The sequence below is a fragment of the Podarcis gaigeae genome (assembly GCF_964106915.1).
Source record: "Podarcis gaigeae genome assembly, chromosome: 13".
Taxonomy (NCBI): domain Eukaryota; kingdom Metazoa; phylum Chordata; class Lepidosauria; order Squamata; family Lacertidae; genus Podarcis; species Podarcis gaigeae.
Window position 1 is genome coordinate 10,407,179 of NC_139689.1, and position 24,618 is coordinate 10,431,796.

A 24,618-nucleotide genomic window follows, 5' to 3' on the forward strand; every position below is an offset into this window, starting at 1 on the left:
GAGGATACCACATTGGTGAAGAATGGTTTACATGGTAGTTATGAGTCCTTTTGGACAGAGACAGCAGATCATTGACTACCTGATATGGGGTGGGTGGAGGGAGAGACACAACAGAGAAGAGCCATCAGCTTGCCTGTGGATAACAACCAACAGAGGTGGATTCAGGGGAGCATGGCCAGTTCATCCGCATTGGATGCTGAGCTGAGAGGATGGCACAGAGGGCACCACAGCAATAACTTAAAATGAAGGCCAGAGGTGGTGGGGTGCCAAATTTTGGCATCACTCTGGGTGCTGCTGAAATTTGAAAGCCCAAAGTCCATTGCTGCAACCCCTGAGATGATCCAATACTTCATGATATTAGTGGCAATGCGAGAATCAAAGCTGAACAACTTGTCCTTATTTTAAATGGTCAGTATTGAAATGATTGGTGTCCCTTTACTTACAGAGATGTGCCTAAAATGAGGAACAACACCATGGTGGGAGAATTAATACTCTTGGGCTTGACGGGCAACCATGAACTTGAAATCATCCTTTTCCTATTGCTAATGGGGATATACCTTTTGACAATAATGGGAAACATACTGATTATTCTAATAACACTGGTAAATCAACAGCTCTACACCCCAATGTATTTCTTCCTACAACATGTTGCATTTGTGGAGATTGGGTATACTAGTGCCATTGTTCCTAAAGCTTTGGCCAACATAGCCATTGGCCAGAATACTATCTCTCTAGCTGGTTGCTTCACACAGTCCTTTCTGTACTTTGTCCTGGGAACCACAGAGTTCCTTCTATTCTCAGCAATGTCCATTGACAGGTATGTGGCTATCTGCAACCCCCTTCGTTACTCTACCATCATGAACAATCGGATCTGCTCATTGCTAGTGCTCTGGTCTTGGGCTGGGGCATTGTTGCTGAACATTGTTCCTGCAGTTGTATTATTCCGGATGCCCTTTTGCGGCCCAAACACCATCAACCATTTTTTCTGTGACAATGGACCACTGATGAAACTTGCGTGTGCCGACACAAGTCTGCTGGAGCTCCTCAGTTTCCTCATTGCTGTTCTTTCTCTCCTTGGGACCTTAGCCATAAACATTGTGTCCTACATCAATATTATCTGCACCATCATGCGCATCCCGTCAACCACAGGGAGGCAAAAGGCTTTCTCCACTTGTGCTTCTCACTTCACTGTGGTCTCCATCACTTATGGCAGTTGCATTTTCATGTACATAAAACCAAGAGGGACCAGTGAGTTAGGCTTCAGGAAAGGGGTAGCTGTTCTAAACACTGTTGTCTCTCCTCTTCTGATCCCATTCATATACTGCCTGAGGAATAAACAGGTTCAAGATGCTTTGAGAGCAACAATTAGACAGCTTGTTTCATTCTGGAAGGGTGATTCAGGTATATCAGAGCAAAAAAATAATACTAAACAGTAAGTATTGATACATATGGTTGCTGAAGCTGTACTTATAAACTAACTTTCTTTTGTCAACTTCTAAGAACTCAATGTCATTTATATTCTGGTAATGTATTGTGGGATAACCAGCTTCATATAAGCAATATGCTTAAGTTAAATTAATGCATGAAGGGGTTAATACCATGGTGTAAGCTGTTCTGCCAGTCTTAGTTCCCTCCACCTCACACAGGCCCACTGTTGTACTTCAGTCAACCAGAGAAGTTCAGTGGTGAAAGAGGTCTGAACTAGTTTCTCCTAGTTCAGACTGTGTGGCTCTTACGGGACATTCTTGTGTTCCTATACCAATTATTTAAGAAACTTCACCACTGTAACTAAGCTGTTTTACTGCCTGTGCTACATTTTTTTGAATGCTGTATGGAAAAGCACACGAACCTGACCTTTGGAAAGTTTGTAAGTAAACCATTTCTTTAACCTACCAGACTCAAGGTTTTTTCTATCATAATGGAAGAGGGAAATTTTGGAAGGAACTCACAAGGGCATATTTTAAAGGTCTAATGGCCTATATTTCTACTCTTTACTTTGCTGCATAGTTTGTGATTTTAAATCTCTGCTGCGGTTCTCTCTTTTCCTTGCCACCAACATGTATGTGGAAAGTGTGTGTGTGTGTGTGTGTGTGTGTGTGAGAGAGAGAGAGAGAGAGAGAGAGAGAGAGAGAGAGAGTGTTGATTCACCAACAGTGTATTCGGGAAATGCGAGACATTTTCAAAAAAGAGCAAATACAGATAATCTGGACACAGAACTCCCCGCTAGCCTACATTCCAAAACAGGAATTCAGGAAGTTGTGGTATGAAGTTTGTAAGGAGTGTGGTTTAGTAGCTAAGAGTATTGGACTGGGACTGGATAGCTCCGGCTTAAACCTGCACTCAGCTTGTAAGATCCCTAGGTGACCCTTAGGCCAGTCAATCTTTCTTAGCCTTACCTACTTCACAGACTTCTTGCGAGGATAAAGTGTGGAGGAGAATCAACATATATTGCCTTGAGCTCTATGAAGAAAGATGGGAAATGCATACATACATATGTGCATACATAATTTATAGGCCTGAGACAGTGGACACTTTTGGGGGTTTGATGCTTTGTGGGGAAAGGGATACTTGAATGGTCACTTGAGTTCCACAGACATACTGATACCTCTTTGCTTGCAGAAGGCTTATTGATTTTGAGGAATCTTCCATCAAAGGGGAGGAGAAGGGAATTCCTGCTCTTTCCTTCTCTCTACATTGACCCATACTTCCCTTCAAGTAGTAGTAGTAGTAATAATAATAATAATAATAATAATAATAATAATAATAATAATAATTTATTATTTGTACCCCGCCCATCTGGCTGGGTTTCCCCAGCCACTCTGGGCGGCTTCCATAAAAAACCAAAAATACACTAAAATATCACAGATTAAAAACTTCCCTGAACAGGGCTGCCTTAAGATGTCTTCTGAATGTCAGGTAGTTATTTATCGCTTTGACATCTGATGGGAGGGCGTTCCACAGGGCAGGCGCCACTACAGAGAAGGCCCTCTGCCTGGTTCCCTGTAGCTTTGCTTCTCGCAATGAGGGAACCGCCAGAAGGCCCTCGGCGCTGGACCTCAGCGTCCTGGCAGAATAATGGGGGTGGAGACGCTCCTTCAGGTATACTGGGCCAAGGCCGTTTAGGGCTTTAAAGATCAACACCAGCACTTTGAATTGTGCTCGGAAACGTACTGGGAGCCAATGTAGGTCTTTCAAGACCGGTGTTATGTGGTCTCAGCGGCCGCCCCCAGTCACCAGTCTAGCTGCCGCATTCTGGATTAGTTGTAGTTTCCGAGTCACCTTCAAAGGTAGCCCCACGTAGAGCGCATTGCAGTAGTCCAAGCGGGAGATAACTAGAGCATGCAGCACTCTGGCGAGACAGTCCGCAGGCAGGTAGGGTCTCAGCCTGCGTACCAGGTGGAGTTGGTAGACAGCTGCCCTGGATACAGAATTGACCTGCGCCTCCATGGACAGCTGTGAGTCCAAAATGACTCCCAGGCTGCGCACCTGGTCCTTCAGGGGCACAGTTACCCTATTCAGGACCAGGGAGTCCTCCACACCAGACCGCCCTCTGTCCCCCAAAAACAGTACTTCTGTCTTGTCAGGATTCTCTCCAAAATCTCATAGGGTCATGAGACTTTATGAGAGGCATGAAAAGGAAAGGAAGAGACGGTGGGGGTTTTCCTATTGGGTGAAAAGGGGGCAGAGCTTAATTCCTGCAACTGTGCCATCAGATGATGCCAAAGCCGAGCTGAGATCTGCCCCAGGGTTTGTTATTGATTAATAAATCTGAAATAATGAACTGCCAGAGTCGTCTTGCGTGTGTCGGAGAGGCCCAAGCCATTACACTACATGTCATTTGCAGGATATTAGAGCATGTGATGGATTCGGCCAAAGTCCCATCTAGTCCAACCAGGTGCCTATGGGAAGCCCTCCTGAGCAATTTTCATACAACGTACAATAAGTCTGTTGCTCTTTAGAGAAGCAATATGCATGTCCCTTGTGTATCCTAACAAGCAAAGAGTGAATACCTCTTGCATCATGTGTTTAGGAACATGAACCAGCACCTAGAGATTGCTTCAGTCTTCACCCCTGCAGAAAAATATTAATAAGGTAACTAGTTTGTGCAGAAAGCAAGCACATAATCCTCCACAAAGCGTTAAGGATGTGGCATGTTAATGGGTTGTGAAAACAGGGAGTGGGGGGCCTAAGCTCCATTTACTTAGTTAGCAGGAGAACATTGCCACCATCACAACGGATGGTTTACTCTTCACCATCACAACCTGCAGGTTCCAACAACTTGGTTTGCATTTGTGAAAATAAGAGCACGGTCTCTGCTCCCTAATTTGATTTTACTGGTAACTGGTGAGTATTTCACTACAACCTCATGTTTTGGCAGGGCAAGAAGTGTTGCTAGGTATTGCAAATAATTAAAAAGGGAACTGATTGTACATGTGTGCATATTTACAACATCATTTAGATTAGATCATGTATGGAATTGATTATGATGAGCATTTAGATGGTGACTGAGAGGGGCCTGCACTAATTCATTGGTCTGCTGGGGATGGAACATCAACTTTTAATATTTCCAGGAAACCCCCCCCCCCCATGTGCAATGAAAATCTTCTGCTTTGGATTCCAGGTAAGGGAAACCTGTTTTTCTCCAGATGTTGCTGCACTCCAACTGCCATCAGCCTCACCCAGCATGGCCAATAGTCATGGAAGCTTGGAGCGGGAGTCTTAACATTATCTAGAGAGTCACAGGTTCCCCATCCCTAATCCATACCATTCTAAATAGCTTGAGATCAAAGTATCTGAAGGACTGTCACATTCTATATGAGAGAGACTGTTCTGAAATCTATGTTATATAAATAAATGCTGAATGGCATGATACAAAACAAAAACAACCTGCATCTTTAGCTGGAAGAATAAATGAGAACAGAAACTGACTAAGGCTTTATGGTATATTTATGTGCTTGCCGGATATAATGGGAGTTGTAGTCCAACAAATGGAGGATGATGGAGGATACCACATTGGTGAAGAATGGTTTACATGGTAGTTATGAGTCCTTTTGGACAGAGACAGCAGATCATTGACTACCTGATATGGGGTGGGTGGAGGGAGAGACACAACAGAGAAGAGCCATCAGCTTGCCTGTGGATAACAACCAACAGAGGTGGATTCAGGGGAGCATGGCCAGTTCATCCGCATTGGATGCTGAGCTGAGAGGATGGCACAGAGGGCACCACAGCAATAACTTAAAATGAAGGCCAGAGGTGGTGGGGTGCCAAATTTTGGCATCACTCTGGGTGCTGCTGAAATTTGAAAGCCCAAAGTCCATTGCTGCAACCCCTGAGATGATCCAATACTTCATGATATTAGTGGCAATGCAAGAATCAAAGCTGAACAACTTGTCCTTATTTTAAATGGTCAGTATTGAAATGATTGGTGTCCCTTTACTTACAGAGATGTGCCTAAAATGAGGAACAACACCATGGTGAGAGAATTAATACTCTTGGGTTTGACGGGCAACCATGAACTTGAAATCATCCTTTTCCTATTGCTAATGGGGATATACCTTTTGACAATAATGGGAAACATACTGATTATTCTAATAACACTGGTAAATCAACAGCTCTACACCCCAATGTATTTCTTCCTACGACATGTTGCATTTGTGGAGATTGGGTACACCAGTGCCATTGTTCCTAAAGCTTTGGCCAACATAGCCATTGGCCAGAAGACTATCTCTCTAGCTGGTTGCTTCACACAGTCCTTTCTGTACTTTGTCCTGGGAACCACAGAGTTCCTTCTGCTGGCAGCAATGTCCATTGACAGGTATGTGGCCATCTGCAACCCCCTTCGTTACTCTACCATCATGAACAATCGGATCTGCTCATTGCTAGTGCTCTGGTCTTGGGCTGGGGCATTGTTGCTGATCATCGTTCCTGCAGTTGTATTATTTCGGATGCCCTTTTGCGGCCCAAACACCATCAACCATTTTTTCTGTGACAATGGACCACTGATGAAACTTGCATGTGCCGACACAAGTCTGCTGGAGCTCCTCAGTTTCCTCATTGCTGTTCTTTCTCTCCTTGGGACCTTAGCCATAAACATTGTGTCCTACATCAATATTATCTGCACCATCATGCGCATCCCGTCAACCACAGGGAGGCAAAAGGCTTTCTCCACTTGTGCTTCTCACTTCACTGTGGTCTCCATCACTTATGGCAGTTGCATTTTCATGTACATAAAACCAAGAGGGACCAGTGAGTTAGGCTTCAGGAAAGGGGTAGCTGTTCTAAACACTGTTGTCTCTCCTCTTCTGATCCCATTCATATACTGCCTGAGGAATAAACAGGTTCAAGATGCTTTGAGAGCAACAATTAGACAGCTTGTTTCATTCTGGAAGGGTGATTCAGGTATATCAGAGCAAAAAAATAATACTAAACAGTAAGTAATGATACATATGGTTGCTGAAGCTGTACTTAGAAACTAACTTTCTTTTGTCAACTTCTAGGAACTCAATGTCATTTATATTCTGGTAATGTATTGTGGGATAACCAGCTTCCTATAAGCAACATGCTTAAGTTTAATTAATGCATGAAGGGGTTAATGCCATGGTGTAAGCTGTCCTGCCAGTCTTATTTCCCTCCACCTCACACAGGCCTACTGTTGTACTTCAGTCAACCAGAGAAGTTCAGTGGTGAAAGAGGTCTGAACTAGTTTCTCCTAGTTCAGACTGTGTGGCTCTTACGGGACATTCTTGTGTTCCTATACCAATTATTTAAGAAACTTCACCACTGTAACTAAGCCAAGTTTTACTGCCTGTGCTACATTTTTTTGAATGCTGTATGGAAAAGCACATGAACCTGACCTTTGGAAAGTTTGTAAGTAAACCATTTCTTTAACTTACCAGACTCAGGGTCTTTTTCTATCATAATGGAAGAGGGAAATTTTGGAAGGAACTCACACGGGCATATTTTAAAGGTCTAATGGCCTATATTTCCACTCTTTACTTTGCTGCACAATTTGCGATTTTAAATCTCTGCTGCGGTTCTCTCACCAAAGAGTACTTGCCCCAAATCTGGATATTGACATTGAGAGAATTCTTCTTTTAATACCATATTATTTTTTTCCTTGCCACCAACATGTATGTGGAAAATGTGTGTGTGTGAGAGAGAGAGAGGAAGGGAGGGAGGGAGGGAGGGAGGGGGAGAGAGAGAGCACTGATTCACCAACAGTGTATTTGGGAAATGTGAAACATTTTCAAGAAAAGAGCAAATACAGATAATCTGGACACAGAACTCCCCGCTAGCCTACATTCCAAAACAGGAATTCAGGAAGTTGTGGTATGAAGTTTGTAAGGAGTGTGGTTTAGTAGCTAAGAGTATTGGACTGGGACTGGATAGCTCAGGGTTAAACCTGCACTCAACTTGTAAGGTCCCTGTGTGACCCTTAGGCCAGTCAATCTTTCTTAGCCTTACCTACTTCACAGACTTCTTGCGAGGATAAAGTGTGGAGGAGAATCAACATATATCGCCTTGAGCTCCATAAAGAAAGACAGGAAATGCATACATACATAGTTACATATGTGCATACACAATTCATAGGCCTGAGACAGTGGACACTTTTGGGGGTTTGATGCTGTGTGGGAAAAGTGGTATTTGAATGGTCGCTTGAGTTCCACAAACATACTGATGCCTCTTTGCTTGCAGAAGGCTTATTGATTTTGAGGAATCTTCCATCAAAGGGGAGGAGAAGGTAATCCCTGCTCTTTCCTTCTCTCTACATTGTCCCATACTTCCCTTCAAGTCTGCTCTAGAAGGTTGGGGGACCCTGTGGAACAGTATGAGACATGAAATCGGGAGCTAGAAGAGAAAGACTATACAGTTGAAGGACAAACAGAAAACAAGGCTGACTATTTGTTCAATTGTTATGAATGGAGCATGTGTTAGAAATGTCCATTCAGTCACCTGAGGGCACTGTGCTAGTTTAGGAGGTTAAAGGGAAGACCATGTGACACACAAAGTTTTGTCCTTCAACACCTCACCATTTGTCAGGCTTCGGGGACTCGGCTTCCTCCCCGCTTTGGCTGGAGATAAGCAGAACAAAGCAAAAAGAGTCACGTACCATTTAAAGAATCTTGAATGATCACAGCAAAAGAACAAAGCAGCCATTCTCTGAATGACGGTGTTCCCAATTAAGGTTTCCACCCACTTCTTCCCTAGTCACTTCTGTGCCTTGCAACCTGATCTCACAACCACTTTGCTTTCTGGGCTGCCACCTTATCTGCTCCCTGGGCAGATGTGGGCTTTCAAGCGAGAGAGTCGGTTAACTCTCTCTCTCTCCCAGTTCTTCTTCTCCTAGCTGTTCACCCATCAGTTCGTCCCAACTTTTGTCTTCAGAACTATGCCCCTCTGCAAACCACTGCTTCAAATCTATATTGCTCCACTGCTCCTGGGCAGCTTCACATTCCTGGTCAGGAGCAGGGGGAGGCTCCCACCATTCCTCATCAGAGCAATATTCCTCAGCCTGGTCTCTGACATCATTGCTCCCTGCCGCTCACCATTCTTGCATGAAGTGGCCCTCTCACTCCAGCTAATGGTAGGGCCAGCACTGTCCATTGGTCCATTGGCCAAATCAAACAAAATTAACAAAGCATCCCAACAAAAATTTTCCATTTCTTAGATAGCCAACTGATAGCCAATAGGATGTCAGTTTCGTGTGATGTAGAAATTAGGTCTTTAGTGTGGTGACACTACTCTCTCCCATTTCATGCCTGACAGGGACCACCTGTGTTGTCTTCAAAGCACCAACTGATGACCTTCTTTTTCAAGGCATTTAAGTGGAGATTTTTATCATCCCTGGCCGTATCTAGATTGAATTTGAAATTGTCTCTATATATGGCATTTTAAAAAAAATGTTTTACATACAAAACTGTTGTAATTGTTTTATCATCAATGCTTTTCTTCTTCTTCTTCTTCTTCTTCTTCTTCTTCTTATTATTATTATTATTATTATTATTTTATTATAAAATATATTCTAGATATTTTATAGGCAGTGATTCATGAATAGGGGTAAAATAAAGTAAATGAATCCCAGCTTTGCAGTAAAACGGTCCCTGCCTCCCACATCCCCGTACACAAAGTGAATTCTCTAGTGAATATAGTTATGGTGTTCACCAATTAACCTCAATGGGAATAGTTACAAGAGCAAAGGGGGAAAAACTTTGGCAAGCATGGTGATGTCATTCTTATTGAACCAAGAAAGATGATCATTATTTATACAGGCACGAGAAGCAGCTTGAAAGATTTATCTCTCCTTTTCTTTCCCACCCCAGTCCCCACAAATTTTCCTCTTGCCGCTCTTCCCTTCTTTCTGTGTGTTCCACTGGCCTGAACGGGAGACTGCTCTGGGCAGCTTGAGGAAGAGCCATCTACCTTGGGCCTGCCTATAAGAAACAACTCTAGAGTGAGAGACCAGGGCAATGCCCACTGTTTCCTGGAACTCTTATCATTGTGGAACTTTTGTGGGTGAGGTGAGAGTTTGTTTCGACCCTGGGTGAAAACCTGGGGGCTGAGAGTTGTATTAATGTAACATTTTTTATATGTAACTGTATATTTTTGTAATATTTTGTTTAAGTTGTCTGTGGTTGCTTGAGATTTTTGTACACTGCTTAGAGATATTTTTTAATATATTAAGTGGAGAATAAATTAAATAATCAACCAATCTTCAGCTAGTGGGTCAGTACCCACTAAGAGATCATGACCTGTTCCAAGGTGGATTGCAACAAGAGAAAATATATGGCAAATATTAAGAAATAGGTCCATGAATGTATATTTGCCTTAAAAGCAGATCCTGGATCTGTAAAGATTGAAGGTCAATGTGTTGACTATTTAAGAAAAATATAAATGTTTAACTTAACATACACTGATTAATTCCGCCCATTGTTTCATTTTCGAAATTGCTTTATTCTTGGTTGCTCATATTTCAGCATTTCCTACAGATTGCTGTCAATGCTGCCTTTAGACATTATAACAATGATTGAAGACATCTTGAGTTTTCCATTACCAATTGGATTTCTTTTCTTTTCTAGAAAACCTTCCCTACAAATGAATGATGAATGCCTACAATGGAAAACAAGTCTACCATAGTTGCTGAATTCATCCTTGTGGGCTTCACCAGTGTCCGGTGGCTACAACTTCTCCTGTTTGTACTTCTCCTCATAACCTACTTCTTGACCATTGGTGGGAACATCCTCATCATCTCCATCACCTTGCTTGACCATCGTCTCCAGACCCCCATGCATTTCTTCCTCAGAAATTTCTCTCTCTTGGAAATTGGTTTCACCTCTTCCACCATCCCCAAGGTTTTGCTCAACCTGGCCTTTGATGACAAAACCATTTCTGTTGCAGGCTGTTTCACTCAGTCCTTTTTCTATTTCATACTGGGGACCACTGAATTCTTCCTCTTGGCTACTATGTCCTTTGACAGATACGTGGCCATCTGTAATCCACTTCGCTATACAACCATCATGAACAGTCGTCTCTGTACCCACTTAGTGTTGGGTTCTTGGATATTCAGTTTCCTATACCTTATTGTTCCTCTTATTTTGTTGTTCCATTTACCCTTCTGTGGCCCAAATGTCATCAATCACTTCTTCTGTGATAATCTGCCATTGGTAAAGCTTGCTTGCACTGATACTCAGTCCCTAGAATTGCTTGATTTTCTCCTGGCCACTTTTAGTGTCCTGGGAACTTTAACTGTGACCATAGTTTCATATTTTAAGATTATTTCTACTATCATGCACATCCCTTCAAAGGCAGGGCGGCAGAAAGCCTTCTCAACTTGTGCCTCCCACCTTCTGGTTGTCTTTATCACCTATGGAAGCTGCATTTTTATGTATGTCAAACCAAGGCAGAGTGGGGGACTGGACCTCAGCAGAACGGTGGGTGTTCTGAACAATGTGGTGTCTCCGCTACTCAACCCGTTCATCTACAGCTTGAGGAACAAGCAGGTCAAGGAGGCCCTGAAAGATGTCATTGGTCAGAGAATTAAGTTTTCTGGGATTTCCAAGCACTGATGGTTTGAAATGGGACTGTAGAAAGGTTTTAGAAACATGGGAGAGACCTTTGGTGCATCTGGCCCTGTATTTTCTATACTGATGGGTAGAGGCTTGCCAAGGGTTCAGACAGAGGACATTCCTAATCCTATCTGGAGATGCAAGGGATTGAACCAGTGACCTTTTGTGTGCTCAGTCGAATGCATGCTACCACCACACAAAAGGTGGATGTTCTGCCCAGACAAACCCTGTTATTATTTTGCTAATGGTGATCCTTCCTTTTCCTCTTTCTGCTCCTTCTATTCACTCCCCTCTGAATCAAACAGCAACAGTGTTCATTACATAGTATCAGTGACTAAAACAATTTAGGTAAAGAGCATCCAGTCTCAGGTTTGAACTTGTTACCAGCAGAATGAATTCTCATTGTTTCCCAATGGCATTCAGTTCAACTGATATTCTGGCAACATACGCAAAGGCATTCAGTGTGAATGGTTGGCAAAAAAAAACTTGAAAATTGCTGAAATAATAAAATAATAAGGAGGGTAAAAGAAGGAAGAAAGCAAAGTTCTGGGAGAAAATGGTTTTCTTTTGTTAGTTACTGCCAATATACAGTGGTACCTCGGTTTGCATATGTCTTGGTTTGCATACATTTTAGATTACAAACACGTCAAACCCGTAAGTGCGTGTCTGGGTTTGCAACCTTTTTTTTTTGTATTTCAACCCATTTTTGGGGGGACTACGAACAATTTTTTGGGGAGGCCTCATTGGCGAAAGCACACCTTGGGTTACAACCTGTTTTGGTTTACAAACGGACCTCTGGAATGGATTATGGCTGTAAACCAAGGTACGACTGCATATGTAATTTTCATGTAAAACAATGAAGATTTTAAGTTGTATGAGTAACTTCTCACATGATACAATTCACTCTAGGCTTTGCACACATTGTTTTCCAGCAAGCTAATACAAAGATTAAAACTACAAAATGAAAAGGCAACAAAATAAGCGCACACCAAAAGACTCCTAAAGGGAACAAATAATAAACTATCAAGGAGGTAAGTAAAGGTTGAGCACTATATTACATATTGGTTTGCATCTACAAAAATAATACGATGAATAACTAAAAAGAACTTGCCAATGCACATGGAATGCACATCTACAACCTATGAGCCTTACAGACTAATATGTTACAAAATTAGCTTTATTCATCAGTTGTACAGTAGGTTTCCTGCTCCTCAGAGAATTAGAACAAACGTCTCTTGTGTAGCCAACCTAGTAAAGACCCAATATCTCTTATGCTTTGTGCTTAGGGATGTCAGCATGCACCACTATGTCTGTCTGAGAGGCTGATTCAGTCCTGATGCAAAGAGATGTAGAAATACATACAGTCATGCTGATAAGCTTATATGAAGCAAGGAAGCAAAGAATATTCAGGATGGCATAGTCAACTGAGAAAAATGGGAACTGGGAAACCTATGTGTTCTAAACTGGGAGTAAATCCCCTATAATACTGAGCCTTGCTCTCTTAGAGTGAGCCGTTTTTAGCCTTTATCTTTGCTTTGGAAGCAAGCAGGAAATCAGCTTCAGCACAACTGAGTCTTGCATTTAAGATCCTTTAACAGCTGCAGCTTGTAAGTTCTAGGCACTCATTTGCCATCTGCAGAAATCAGAGTCTAGGCATCATTCTGCAGAGGACCAAGGAGAATATGCGGATGCCCTCTGGTGAGTGTGGATTGTAACTTTTGAGTACTTTGCAGAGAACTCGTATCTGGATGGTGAATGGCTGTGTTATAAACAATATAACACTGCAACTCTCTTCTAACAGCTTCTCCTTCTCTCTGTATGGTGCGCAGCTTGGGGCTAGGTTTCTGAGAGTTACATCTGTTTTTTTTAATTTTTATTTATTATTATTATTATTATTATTATTATTATTATTATTATTATTCTCAGCTTACAACATAATAAAAACATCAATCCTTAAAAAGTTCCCTAAACAGGGCTGCCTTTTAGAAGAACAGATAGTTGTTTATTTCCTTGACATCTGATGGGAGGGTTTCCACAAGGAGGGCGCCCCTACTGAGAAGGCCCTCTGCCTGGTTTCCTATAACCTTGCAGTAGGTAACTGCCAGAAGGCCCTCAGTGCTGGACCTCAGTGTCTGGGCTGAACGATGGAGGTGGAGACACTCCTTCAGGTATACTGGGCCAAGGCCGTTTAGGGCTTTAAAGGTCAGCACCAACACTTTGAATTGTGCTTGGAAATGTACTGGGAGTCAGTGAAGACTCCTTCAGAACAGGTGTTATATGGTCCTGGCAGCCACTCCCAGTCACCTTGAAAGGTAGCCCTACATACAGCACATTGCAGTAGCCCAAGTGGAAGATAACCAGAGCATGTACCACTCTGGCAAGACAGTCTGCGGGCAGGTAGGGTCTCAGCCTGTGAACCAGATGGAACAGGTAAACAGCTGCCCTGGACAGCTGTGAGTCCAAAATTACTCCCAGGCTACACACCTGGTCTTTCAGGGTCCCCCAAGAACAGGACTTCTGTCTTGTCAGAATTCAACCTCAATCTATTAGCTGCCATCCATCCGCCAACCACATGTGCTACAACAGATAGTGACTACCTGTATATATTTCCCACCACTATCATTACCAATCAAGAGGCAAGTGTGTATGATAAAATAATTTATTGAGATACAAATATTAAAGGGTCTGATGGCTAATGAGTGTTACAGGACTGTGTGCTTCTAGTTTTACAGAGTCTTATTGGTTATATACAGCACAATGACTAATAACAATGCTGGGCCTCCTTTATTAAACTAACTCTGCCACCACCCAAACACTCTCTTCCCATATCTCACTGCGATTACCACACAATTGTTTCTCTGAACTGTCTCCCATTATTCACACTCCCTTTCAAATTCTTATCCAATCACTACTCATTTCCCACATTCCAAGCAAACTCTCTTCTTCTCCCAACCAAACTCATACACCAATTCATATATTATTGTTACCTACACATTTACTACTTATTAGTTTAGCTTAGTTTCTGTAATATTATTACATATTCGCACAATATTATTTACATAAATTCCAGATTTACAGTGCCCACATTTCTTCCTCCTTCCTCAAACAATTCAGCTGTGTTTGAAGAATCCATGCCAAAATAATTCATATTGGACTACTGAAAAATGGGGACCTCATAACTTTACACTGGCACCAAAATTCACTGATACATGGAGACAACCAAAAATTTAGAGACAAACAACTGAGGGTCATGGTCCTCAGACATCTGGTTTGCCACTGTGGGAGAAAAGAAATGATGGATTGCTTAGTGTCGCAAGGGAGCTGACAGGCAACATACTTAGCGAACAGCCAAGAGAAACCAGGCATGCAGCAAGCTTCTTCTTCAGTTCATTTATTAGTATCAAGCAGAAACGCATGGAGTCTACTCCCTCAAAGCTTGAGCTGTTGCCCAGAGTGTCCTCTCCTCACCAGATCACTTTCTATGTGTTAGCCCCCTCATGCTGCCTATGGCTGTTGCCAAAGGACTGTTTCTGTCTCTGCCTGGTTTTCTGCTCTGTGACATGGATGAAACATCTGGTCTTAGGAAAGGAGAGGGATGTGGCAGGCTCTCAAGGGACATACTATCAACTGACTCCGGTACTGTCTTTGTCACATCTGGTTCCTGCCTCTGTTCAGAGCTGGTAAACCCGCTGGCTTCCCCCTGGTCCTCACCCTCCAATATGTCCCAGTTCCTTTCTTCTGAGGTGTGCCCTGTTTCCTATTATGAACCTGGGTCCATATTACCTACTTCTGTGCTCTCCCTGGAAGCCTCTTGGTCTCCACCACTCCTCCTCATCCGGCCAGTCCCTGACACATAGAGACCTTGATTGGTTTCAGAGAGTATATTCTTAAATATATAAGGAATTACTGTATTGATTAAAGGGAGTGAATCAACACTAAATGACTTCCGCTTTTGAAGAGGCCAGCCTTATTGACTCATTTTCCTTCACTTTGTTTTCAGAGAAGTGCCCAGAAATGAGGAACAACACTGTTGTGAGGGAATTCATACTCCTGGGCTTCAGTGACAAATGCTGGCTTGAAATCTTGATCTTTCTCCTGCTCTCCACCACGTATTTTCTGACGATATTGGGAAACACAGTAATTATTCTGATCACGCTGGTGAATAACAAGCTCTACACTCCAATGTATTTCTTCCTCCGACATCTTGCAATTGTGGACATTGGTTTCACCAGCACCGTCCTTCCAAAAGCTTTGACCAACATGGCCAATGGCCAACGGACTATCTCCCTACCTGGATGTTTCACGCAGGTGTATCTATTCCTGGTTGTGGGAACCACAGAGTTTGCTCTGCTGGCGGTCATGTCCATTGACAGATATGTGGCTATCCGCAACCCTCTTCACTACTCAACCATAATGAATGGCCGAACCTGCTCATTGATGGTGCTCTGCTCTTGGGCTGGGGGATTTTTGCTTATCATGGCTCCAGCAATTACATTATTTCAAATGCCCTTTTGTGGTCCAAATGCCATGGACCATTTTTTCTGTGACATTGGGCCTCTGATTAAACTGGCATGCACAGATACAAGTCTTCTGGAACTCATGGTTCTCCTCATTGCTGTTCTTTCTCTCCTCGGGACCTTGGCTATAAACATTGTATCCTACATCAATATTATTTCCACCATCATGCGCATCCCGTCAACAGCAGGGAGGCAAAAGTCTTTCTCCACTTGCGCTTCTCACAGCATCGTGGTCTCTATCGGCTACGGCAGTTGCATTTTCATGTACATAAAACCAAAAGGTGCCAATGAATTAATTTTCAACAAAGGGGTGGCTCTTCTGAACACGGTGGTGGCCCCTCTTCTCATCCCTTTCATATATTGCCTTAGGAATAGACAGGTCCGGGATGCCTTGAGAGGAACAACTAAGCAATTTGTTGGTAGGTTTTGTAAGACTCCAAGTTGATTTTGGGTAGGATTTGGCATCAAAATCAGGAACCTTTGGGTGCCAGCTGCAATAGGCAACCATTTCCATTAAATTCTGTTTTGTGGAATGGGTCACATTCACACCATGCAAAAGCAGTGTTGCGCCTCTTTAAACTCCTATGGCTTCCCCTCAAAGTATCCCAGGAACTGTAGTTTATTAAGGGTTCTTAGAGTTGTTAGGTGTCAGGGACCGTGCTGAGGAGGGCTACAATGAGGAGGCATGGTGGGAGCCGCGGCCTCCCCCTGACCCTGAATCTCCCCAGGAGCAGGAGGACAGTATAGATGTAGAACAGTGGTTTGCAGAGGGGCATAGTTCAGAAGGGAAAAGCTAGGAAAATGCATGAAGAGCAGCTTGGAGAAGAAACACTGGAAGAGAGAGGGTTAACAGATTCACAGTTGTTGGATAGCAACCCCCCCCCCTGCCCCATTCTAGGAGAGCTGAGAAAGTTGCCGAACAGAAAGTACAGCGACTACAAGCTCAAGTTGCCAGATGTAGGGGTGACATGGATTGGGAGGGATGGGGGGGTAGCCTTAATTGGAAGCACCACCATTCTTAGAGGGAAACATTTGTTATCCCTCGCTGTGATTATTATAGGAATTCAAACTGGTATGGAGACTCTGCTCTCTTTGTTTTGCTTATCTACTGCCACGCGAGGAGGAAGCCAATTCCTTGAAGACTGGCATTAGGAGACCCCTATTTCCCTTCCGGAGTGGTTTAACAACCAGTCTCCTTTCCTAACCCAGGAAGTGAGGGATGAGCCTGTTTGAGAGCTGTTATATAAGGGAATCTATATACTAATGGAAGTCCTCACATTTATCAGTTGTGGATATTTTCTGTTGTAATCTTTGAAAGAATCAGGTCTTCTCTACACATTATCAATATGTACTGGGAGCTTTTTCTGAATGAATATCGTATGTGCTCAACAGAATTAGTGATGGGGAAAGAGTTTTTCAGTTCACATTTCATGATGAGCCAACCTAATTCACACTTTCTGAAATAATGTGAGAACCAAAACATTGCCATTCTTTGAAATTTGCACCTCTTTGAATTTGTTTGTATTGGATCCCTTGCTATTTTGTATTTATTTGGATATCTCAATCTAGTTATCTCTTTTTCCTTTGCTGATTAATAAATTAGGTTTTAAAAAAATAAAGCCGGAGGGGGGTTGCTTTTTAAAATCAACAAAAAAACAATTAACTCATAATGAGTTCTTTCCTTGAATCTTATGGGATTACTTTCCAGTTGTTCTAAAATTACCAAGTTAAAAAAAGCTATGTTTTTAATCATGACTGATCGTGCTGCGGTGTCAGGCTGCATTGTCAGCCAAGAATTAGAGAAATGATAGTTCTTACCAAGCAATTTATTCAATAATTCACAGAGAGGGATGAAGCAATGCAGCCTTCCCTAATAATGGTGTTGCTCTAAATAAAGTCCCACCTCCCTGCGTCTTCCCTATTCTACATCATCCCTGCATTGGCTAATCTGAGCTTTCTGTCTCTGAGCTCTCTGTTTTACTACCTTCAATGCACGCCTGGTCCTGGGAGAGGGGGTCAGGTATGCTTTCCACGGACACAGAGTCTGTCAGCTGTCTCTCTCCTGGTGCTTCTTCTTCCTGCTGTTCCTCTTCCAATATTTCCCAGCTTCTGCCCTCTGCAGTGTTTTACTAAATACTGTTCTAAATCTATACTGTCCTCCTGTTCTCAGGAAGGTTCAGGAGAAAGGGAGTTGGCCTCCACCATTCCTCCTCAGTCCAGCCCCTGATATGGGGTCATGTATGTCTTGTGGCATGGATCCTGTTTCCCAAGGTGTGGAGGTGCACCCTGAGGGAAGAGTTGAGGCAGGCCTTCAACACTTCTTTTGGGATTCTGTCTTATCCTGAGAGTTGATGGTGTTCTTCAGCTCATCAGGGGGAGGAAGGACATCTACCTCTTCCAAGATAGGCAGAGTCTGGATGCCGTCAATGGCTGTGTCAGCAACCATGCTTTCCTGCGAGTACAGTTCTTGATAGAACTTTCCATGAAGGAGAGTCCACAACCTTCCAAGGGAGTCCATTTCACTGTAGAACAGCTCTTACCCTCAGAAAGTTCCTCCTGGTGTTTAGTTAGAATCTCCTTTCTTGTAACTTGGAGCCATTGGTTTGAGTACTACCAACCAAATAAATAGTTTGTACTACCAACCAAATAAGTAGTTTCAACAAACTGCTGGGAAAACCAGTTTTCTGGGTGCAATTCACAATATATTCCAAGCACTTGAACAAAAATGTATTTCAGGTGTATTTGATTTTGCATTTCATTTCATTTCATTAATTTACTTTATTCTCCTTTTACTCCAAGGAGTCAAGCAGAAATCCACAGATCACTTCATTAACTTATGGCTGAGTGATCTCAAGTCTCCCCATGCTTAGTTGGACTCTAACCCCTTCAACACAGAGATCTGCTTTAAACTACATGCCAATATCAATTATCCTTCAACCAGGCTATATTTAAACCTGAAACCGTGTGTGTGTGTGCTACTTTACAAAGCAGGAGGCCAGCACTTAGCTGCAAGGTGTAGGAAATGCATTCCATTACCATGTACATTTTGTCACCTCTCTGTGTGCATTCTAATGTTGATTCATTATATAGATCAATAAATAGTATTAAATTCCAGGGATGGGCAGAAGGTATATTAGAATAGCTACTGTTAAATCTCTGGTTGATTTGTAGTAGATCAGGCAAAGTTTCTGACTCTCAACTGTCTGAAAATAACAGCAGTTAAAAATCTTCACCTTCTAAATCTGGCTACTGAAAAGGCATTATCTTAGTTCAATGATATGTTCCACTCATACATAGTGTGTGGTTTGGGAAAAGTCCTGAAAATCAAAAAGAGAGGCCAGGAGAACCACATTTGTCTCCCAAGCCTGAGGTAGCTCACCCCTGCTAAACAAAATGCACCTGTCTTAGGACTATATAGTTCCCTCTTCATCTCAGAGAATGACGTTATGGTCCACTACAGTACATTTAGTTCAACTGTAATGTATAAGTGCAGGTAAAATCACCACAATTCTTTCTATTATACAGAGTTTCTGGTGATCTTCTCACAAGCGAACAAGGGCTTACATTGAAAAGACAGAATATTGAGGAATTGAACATGAGGGTCACTGGAAAGTTCCAGCTACATACTGAAGTCAATGCTTTGCCCACAAAATTAAGCATGATTCATGAGCAACTTCCGAAGCTTCTGAGTCTCTGAAGCTTTGCCCTGACCAAAAATCTCTTGCAAGATGCCCTTGACCAAATCATTTCTCAGTGTATACACGAAAGGACTCAGGAATGGGTTGACTATACTACTCAGTAATGCCGGAACCTTGCGAGCCCCCAAAGCAGACTTCTTAGATGGGATCACATACAGTAAGATGGAGATGCTTACAGCCATTAGGAACAAGGTGAGATGAGAGGCACATGTGTTGAAGGCCTTCTTCCTCCCAGTGTCAGTCGGTATGGCCAAAATGGTGGAGACAATGTATGCATAGGAGATGAGAGTTAGAAGTAAGGAGCAGAGGATGACCATTGTTGACAGCAGAAAAGTGATTATCTGTATCAAGCCTGTATCGGTACAGGATAGTTTCAGTAGAGGCTCACTGTCACAGAAGAAGTGGTCAATGACATGGGACTTGCAATAGGAGAACTTGGTGATCATGATGGTTGGGTAGAGGACAGAGATGAACCCACCCAGCCAGCAGACCAATACCAATTGGACACAAACCTGGCCATTCATAATGATGGGGTAACGTAATGGGTTGCATATGGCCACGTAACGGTCATAGGACATGGATGTCAAGAGGAAGTACTCCACTGTGGCCAAAAAGAAATAGAAGTAGGATTGGGCCATGCAGCTAGCAAATGAAATGGTCTTGGCTCCAGAAAGAAGGCCCCTTAGCAAGCTCGGAACAGTCACAGTTGAAAAAGCAAGGTCCAGGATGGAGAGGTTGCCAAGGAAGAAGTACATGGGTGTATGGAGGCTGCTGTTGGTGGAGGTAATGAACAGAACGACCATGTTACCCAACAGCGTCAAGATGTACACAGCTATGAGAACTGTTGCCAACAGAATCTCTGCTTCACGTTGCATCAGAAAACCTATCAGGATGAAGTCTTCATATCCGGTGTGGTTTCCCATCTCTAATCTTTCAAAACAAAACAACACACACACACACACACACAAACACAAACAAACACAAAAAGAATTTGCCTCCATAAATTGGCATGCAACAGCAATCAAATTAATTTCTAGCGCAGATTTGAGTTCCAAAGAGTTGGAAGGGACCTCAGATATTTTGTAGACCAACTCCCTGCTGATGTAGGCTATGTGTTGCTACACCATGCCTGAAAGGCTGTCACCCAGCATCTGCCTAAAAGTTTCTAATGAAATCTGGGAGCCCATGGAATCATATACAGATTCAGCTGCCTAAATTTCTAATACAGTTTTAAGGACTATATCAGCATTGAAAACTGTACTTCTTCTTCCTCCCTCCTCATCCCCCATCTACAACCACAACCTGATGATCTACAGCAGGGGTGTGCAGATTTCTGACTTGTCAGATCTATTTTGGATGATGATGATGATGAACTATAATCCTAAAATCTACCAAGCAGAACCAGGTGGAAAAGACTTCCAAATAGACTGAGAGACCTTGGTGCCTCTGAGTGGAACTGAGCTAAACTGAGAAGTACTCTCTTGGTTAGCTTTCTTCATTTCCACAGTCCAATTCAGCAGAATACGCTGAAATGACACTGTTGACATGTGTTGCTATACATCCAGATTTTGCCAGATATTTCTGCCAATTTTCACCCAGACCAACTCCAATATTCCATATACATCCGGGGAATTTCAGATATATGGCACCCCTACTGATCTACAGCATTTGTTCACTGATTGTGGTTTTAAAACTGTAAGACAATTGACCCAAGAGGTTCCAGTTACAGATAGGTAGCCGTGTTGGTCTGCCATAGTCAAAACAAAAAATTCCTTCCAGTAGCACCTTAAAGACCAACTAAGTTAGTTCTAGGTATGAGCTTTCGTGTGCATGCACACTTCTTCAGATACACTGAAACAGAAGTCACCAGACCCTTCTATATAGTGAGAAGGTGGGGAGGGGTATTACTCAGAAGGGTGGTGGGAATGGGTGATTGGCAGATAGCTGTGATGAGCCTGTTGACGACTCTTAACGACTGCAATAGGTCTTACAGGAAAAAGCAAGGGGTGAGAAGGTGAAAAATGGCTTTGTCATGTATAATGAGATAAGAATCCAATGTCTTTGTTCAGACCAGGTCTCTCCATGGTTTTAAGTTTGGCAATAAGTTGCAATTCAGCAGCTTCTCTTTCCAGTCTATTTCTGAAATTCCTTTGTAATTCCATTTGCCAACAGTGTCCTTCAGCTCTCTATATTGGACAAACAGGCCAAACCTTACGCCAAAGGATAAACGGACATAAATCTGACATCAGGACTCACAAGACAGAGAAACCAGTAGGAGAACACTTCAATCTCCCAGGACATTCTATACCAGATCTCAAAGTAGCTGTTCTATTACAAAGGAATACTGGAAGGTGCTACTGGAAGGAATTTTTTGTTTTGACCCAAGAGGCTTAGAGAGGACAACAGGAGGAGGGGACTGCGGCATATAATCCAAACTTTACAAAGTGACTTCTGATTTGTCCTGAAAACAAAGTAATACCCTTTTTGTGCACATTTTCTCCCATGATCAACATTTTTGTACTTTTTTTGGTTTAGTAGAACCCTCCAGATTATTCACACAAGAAAGACTAGCCTCATCCTACAATATAAATGGAAGGCAATTTGCCTGAAACAGTGAAAAACGGCTGTGTAAAAATACTCACTTTAGCATATGAACAAGATGCAGTCTGATGTTCCTTTTAGTTCCATTTCATTTCATGAGAGACCCTAAGTGCTCTTCTTCTTTGCTGTATCCATCTAGCGGTGAATGACCATCTATCCTCTTTTTAATTGTCTAACAGTACATTCGTAAGACTCAGAAGTAAGTCCCCCTGAGTTTGAAATGACTTTGCTGAATCACTGCATTGAAAGGAAGGAACCTCAAAGGTCATTTGGTCTTCAGCCCTTGTGGCTGAAGTGTCACACTTCCCACAAAGCACTTCATGTAGTATTAGCTTAATCTACCATTAGCTTAATCCATTTTGGAAGCATATAGAAATGGCAATATTGTTGTTCCAGGAAAACAACTGAGACAGCATAAAACGGTCAGTCTGCACTTTCCCTGCTTACCAGTGTTTTAAGCATGAATTTTTGGGAGCTTAAATGAACATCCCCTTCAATAAGAGATCACAACATATAGGGGTGTTTTCCTCCTAAAATAGTTTTATACAAATGCTGTTTCTGTGGAGTTGATTGATAGCAAATGTGTAGGCAGAATGGATTAGAAGGAAAGGGAATGAGACAGAAAATGCCCTCTTACTGACAGGAGAGACATTATTCCAAAAGTATTTAGAGGAAAAATGGGAAGTGAGGTGAGTCCACAAGTTGAACAAGAAGTCAATGTTCAATTTGTACTCTACAGAAAAATCTGAAGCTTCTTCTCACCTAAAATCTCATCCCTCCTCCCCTTCTGCAGCCTACTTTCTCAATCCGTTGTGTGTTCACTTTCCTAAGATGATTCCATTCATCTTCCCTAGGGATGCAATCAGAAGAACATTCCAAGGCAAGGCTTACTTGTTAACAGGAAGCCAAGGGATTCCATTATTTGTCACCCTACAAGGTGAAGCACATCTACCACCAAATTTAATGAGACTTCAGGACTTAGGTTCAGTGGTAGGGCACATACATTGCACACTGAAGGTCCCATGTTTTGCCCCTTGGGATCTCCTGACAGGGCTGGCGTTAGAGTTATGGTTATGGTTGCATTGGAGCAAGGAGAAAACCTCTTTCTGAAGCTTTGGGAATCTTTTTCCAATCGCGGTGGACAATACTGAGCCAGATGGACCAAGGATCTGACTTGGTGAAAGGCAACTTCCTGTATTTCTATGCTTTTTAGCAAATTTGTATATTTTCAAGTCATCATGCCAAGGCTTGCATCTATTGTGTCTATGCATAACAAAAATTCTGAATTTTATTATTTCCTTTCTTATGCTTACATTCTGCCTTTCTTCCATCATGGAATCCAAGGTGGCGTGTGCATATAGTTCTCAAGTGGTAATCCATCTAACCACTGACCAGACACTACTTAGTTTCAGTGGTGGCATCATGTGCCTTCATGTGGTATTGACCTTGATTTAAAAAACACAAAAACTACAAAGTTATATACAGCTGCATCAGATCAAAATTCCCGTTAGAAGAGGAAGAAGAGTTTGGATTTGATATCCCGCTTTATCACTACCGGAAGGAGTCTCAACGTGGCTAACATTCTCCTTTCCCTTCCTCCCCCACAACAAACACTCTGTGAGGTGAGTGGGGCTGAGAGACTTCAGGGAAGTGTGACTAGCCCAAGGTCACCCAGCAGCTGCATGTGGAGGAGCGGAGATGCGAACCCGGTTCCCCAGATTACGAGACTACCGCTCTTAACCACTACACCACACTGGCTTGATGGATCAGTGTTAGAACATTGATCCATCAAGCTCAGTGTTGTCTTCAATGAACACCTGTCAGTCAGTGAAGACAATTCTGAACTAGATCGACCAATGACCTGTCTCAGAATAAGACAGCTTCCTGTGTAGCCCATAATCCTGTGGCCTACACTGAGTAGTCCAGGGATGGGGGACCTTTTTCAGCCCAAAGGTCACATGCAATGCTGGGCAACCATCTCAGGGCCACATACCAATGATGCTTCAGCTAGGAGTGTTAAGTGAATGGAGCCATGAATGTTAATTTTACCACTGTACACACAGACACCTCCATCCAGTTTAGCAAGAGACTTTATCAGGGTAGCCGGGGGAAAACCCTCAAGAAGGTTGTGAAGCAGGATTGGTTAGGGGGGTGGCCTGAAAATAGTCCTAAGGCCAGAAAGGGACATGAAGTGCTGCTGTCAGTCATTGGGCCTGAGGTTCACCATCCCTGGACTCTGCCTCAGCAACAATACTCTTTTGTTGTTCTGCGATTTCCCTCCCTCATATCCTTATGAAAGAATCTAAAAACCACTTGTCACACCAGTGAGCTCCAGAAGTTTAGTATTTTGTGAAAAAGTATTTTATCTGGTATGTTCTAAATCTACTACCAGCCAATATCAAGGTGACCTACGGTGTTATAGCAGTGTCCTTGCCCAGGAGAAGCCCAGTCATGGTCAGTTCATTTATATTAGGGATAGAGAACTGGTGGCCCCCTATATGTTGCTCCCGCAATCCCTGACCACTGGGTCAAACCGACTGGTACTGATGAGAGCTCATGTCCAGCAATGTAAGCAGGTCCACAAGTTCAGCTTCCTTAATTTATATACCTCATTTCACACATGCATCATGTTCAAAGTGTTTTGTTTTGTTTTTTTAATAAAAAATAGAGAATTTAACTTCATCTGCTATTGCCTTTCCTCCTTTTAATCACAGTGATTACACACTGATACGGAAG

At 42.7% G+C, this 24,618-nt stretch overlaps 4 protein-coding genes across 4 annotated transcripts; all 4 read left to right on the forward strand.

The window, feature by feature from the left end:
• Window positions 1–458: 458 nt before the first annotated feature.
• On the forward strand, window positions 459–1,436 carry LOC310830743 (olfactory receptor 6E1-like; the record flags this gene model as incomplete). The annotated part of the gene is made up of 1 exon (XM_083710583.1): window positions 459–1,436. The coding sequence occupies one exon, from the start codon at window positions 459–461 to the stop codon at window positions 1,434–1,436; it is 978 nt and encodes a 325-aa protein (XP_083566709.1).
• A 4,023-nt stretch (window positions 1,437–5,459) lies between these two features.
• Window positions 5,460–10,099, forward strand: LOC310830744 (olfactory receptor 6E1-like; the record flags this gene model as incomplete). The annotated part of the gene is made up of 2 exons (XM_083710584.1): window positions 5,460–6,402; window positions 10,080–10,099. 2 exons carry the CDS (start codon window positions 5,460–5,462, stop codon window positions 10,097–10,099), a joined length of 963 nt encoding a protein of 320 aa, XP_083566710.1.
• A 16-nt stretch (window positions 10,100–10,115) lies between these two features.
• LOC310830745 (olfactory receptor 6E1-like) lies at window positions 10,116–11,066 on the forward strand (the record flags this gene model as incomplete). Its single annotated transcript, XM_083710585.1, has 1 exon — window positions 10,116–11,066. The coding sequence occupies one exon, from the start codon at window positions 10,116–10,118 to the stop codon at window positions 11,064–11,066; it is 951 nt and encodes a 316-aa protein (XP_083566711.1).
• A 3,939-nt stretch (window positions 11,067–15,005) lies between these two features.
• LOC310830746 (olfactory receptor 6C74-like) lies at window positions 15,006–16,028 on the forward strand (the record flags this gene model as incomplete). Its single annotated transcript, XM_083710586.1, has 1 exon — window positions 15,006–16,028. The coding sequence occupies one exon, from the start codon at window positions 15,006–15,008 to the stop codon at window positions 16,026–16,028; it is 1,023 nt and encodes a 340-aa protein (XP_083566712.1).
• Between the last annotated feature and the right edge of the window lie 8,590 nt (window positions 16,029–24,618).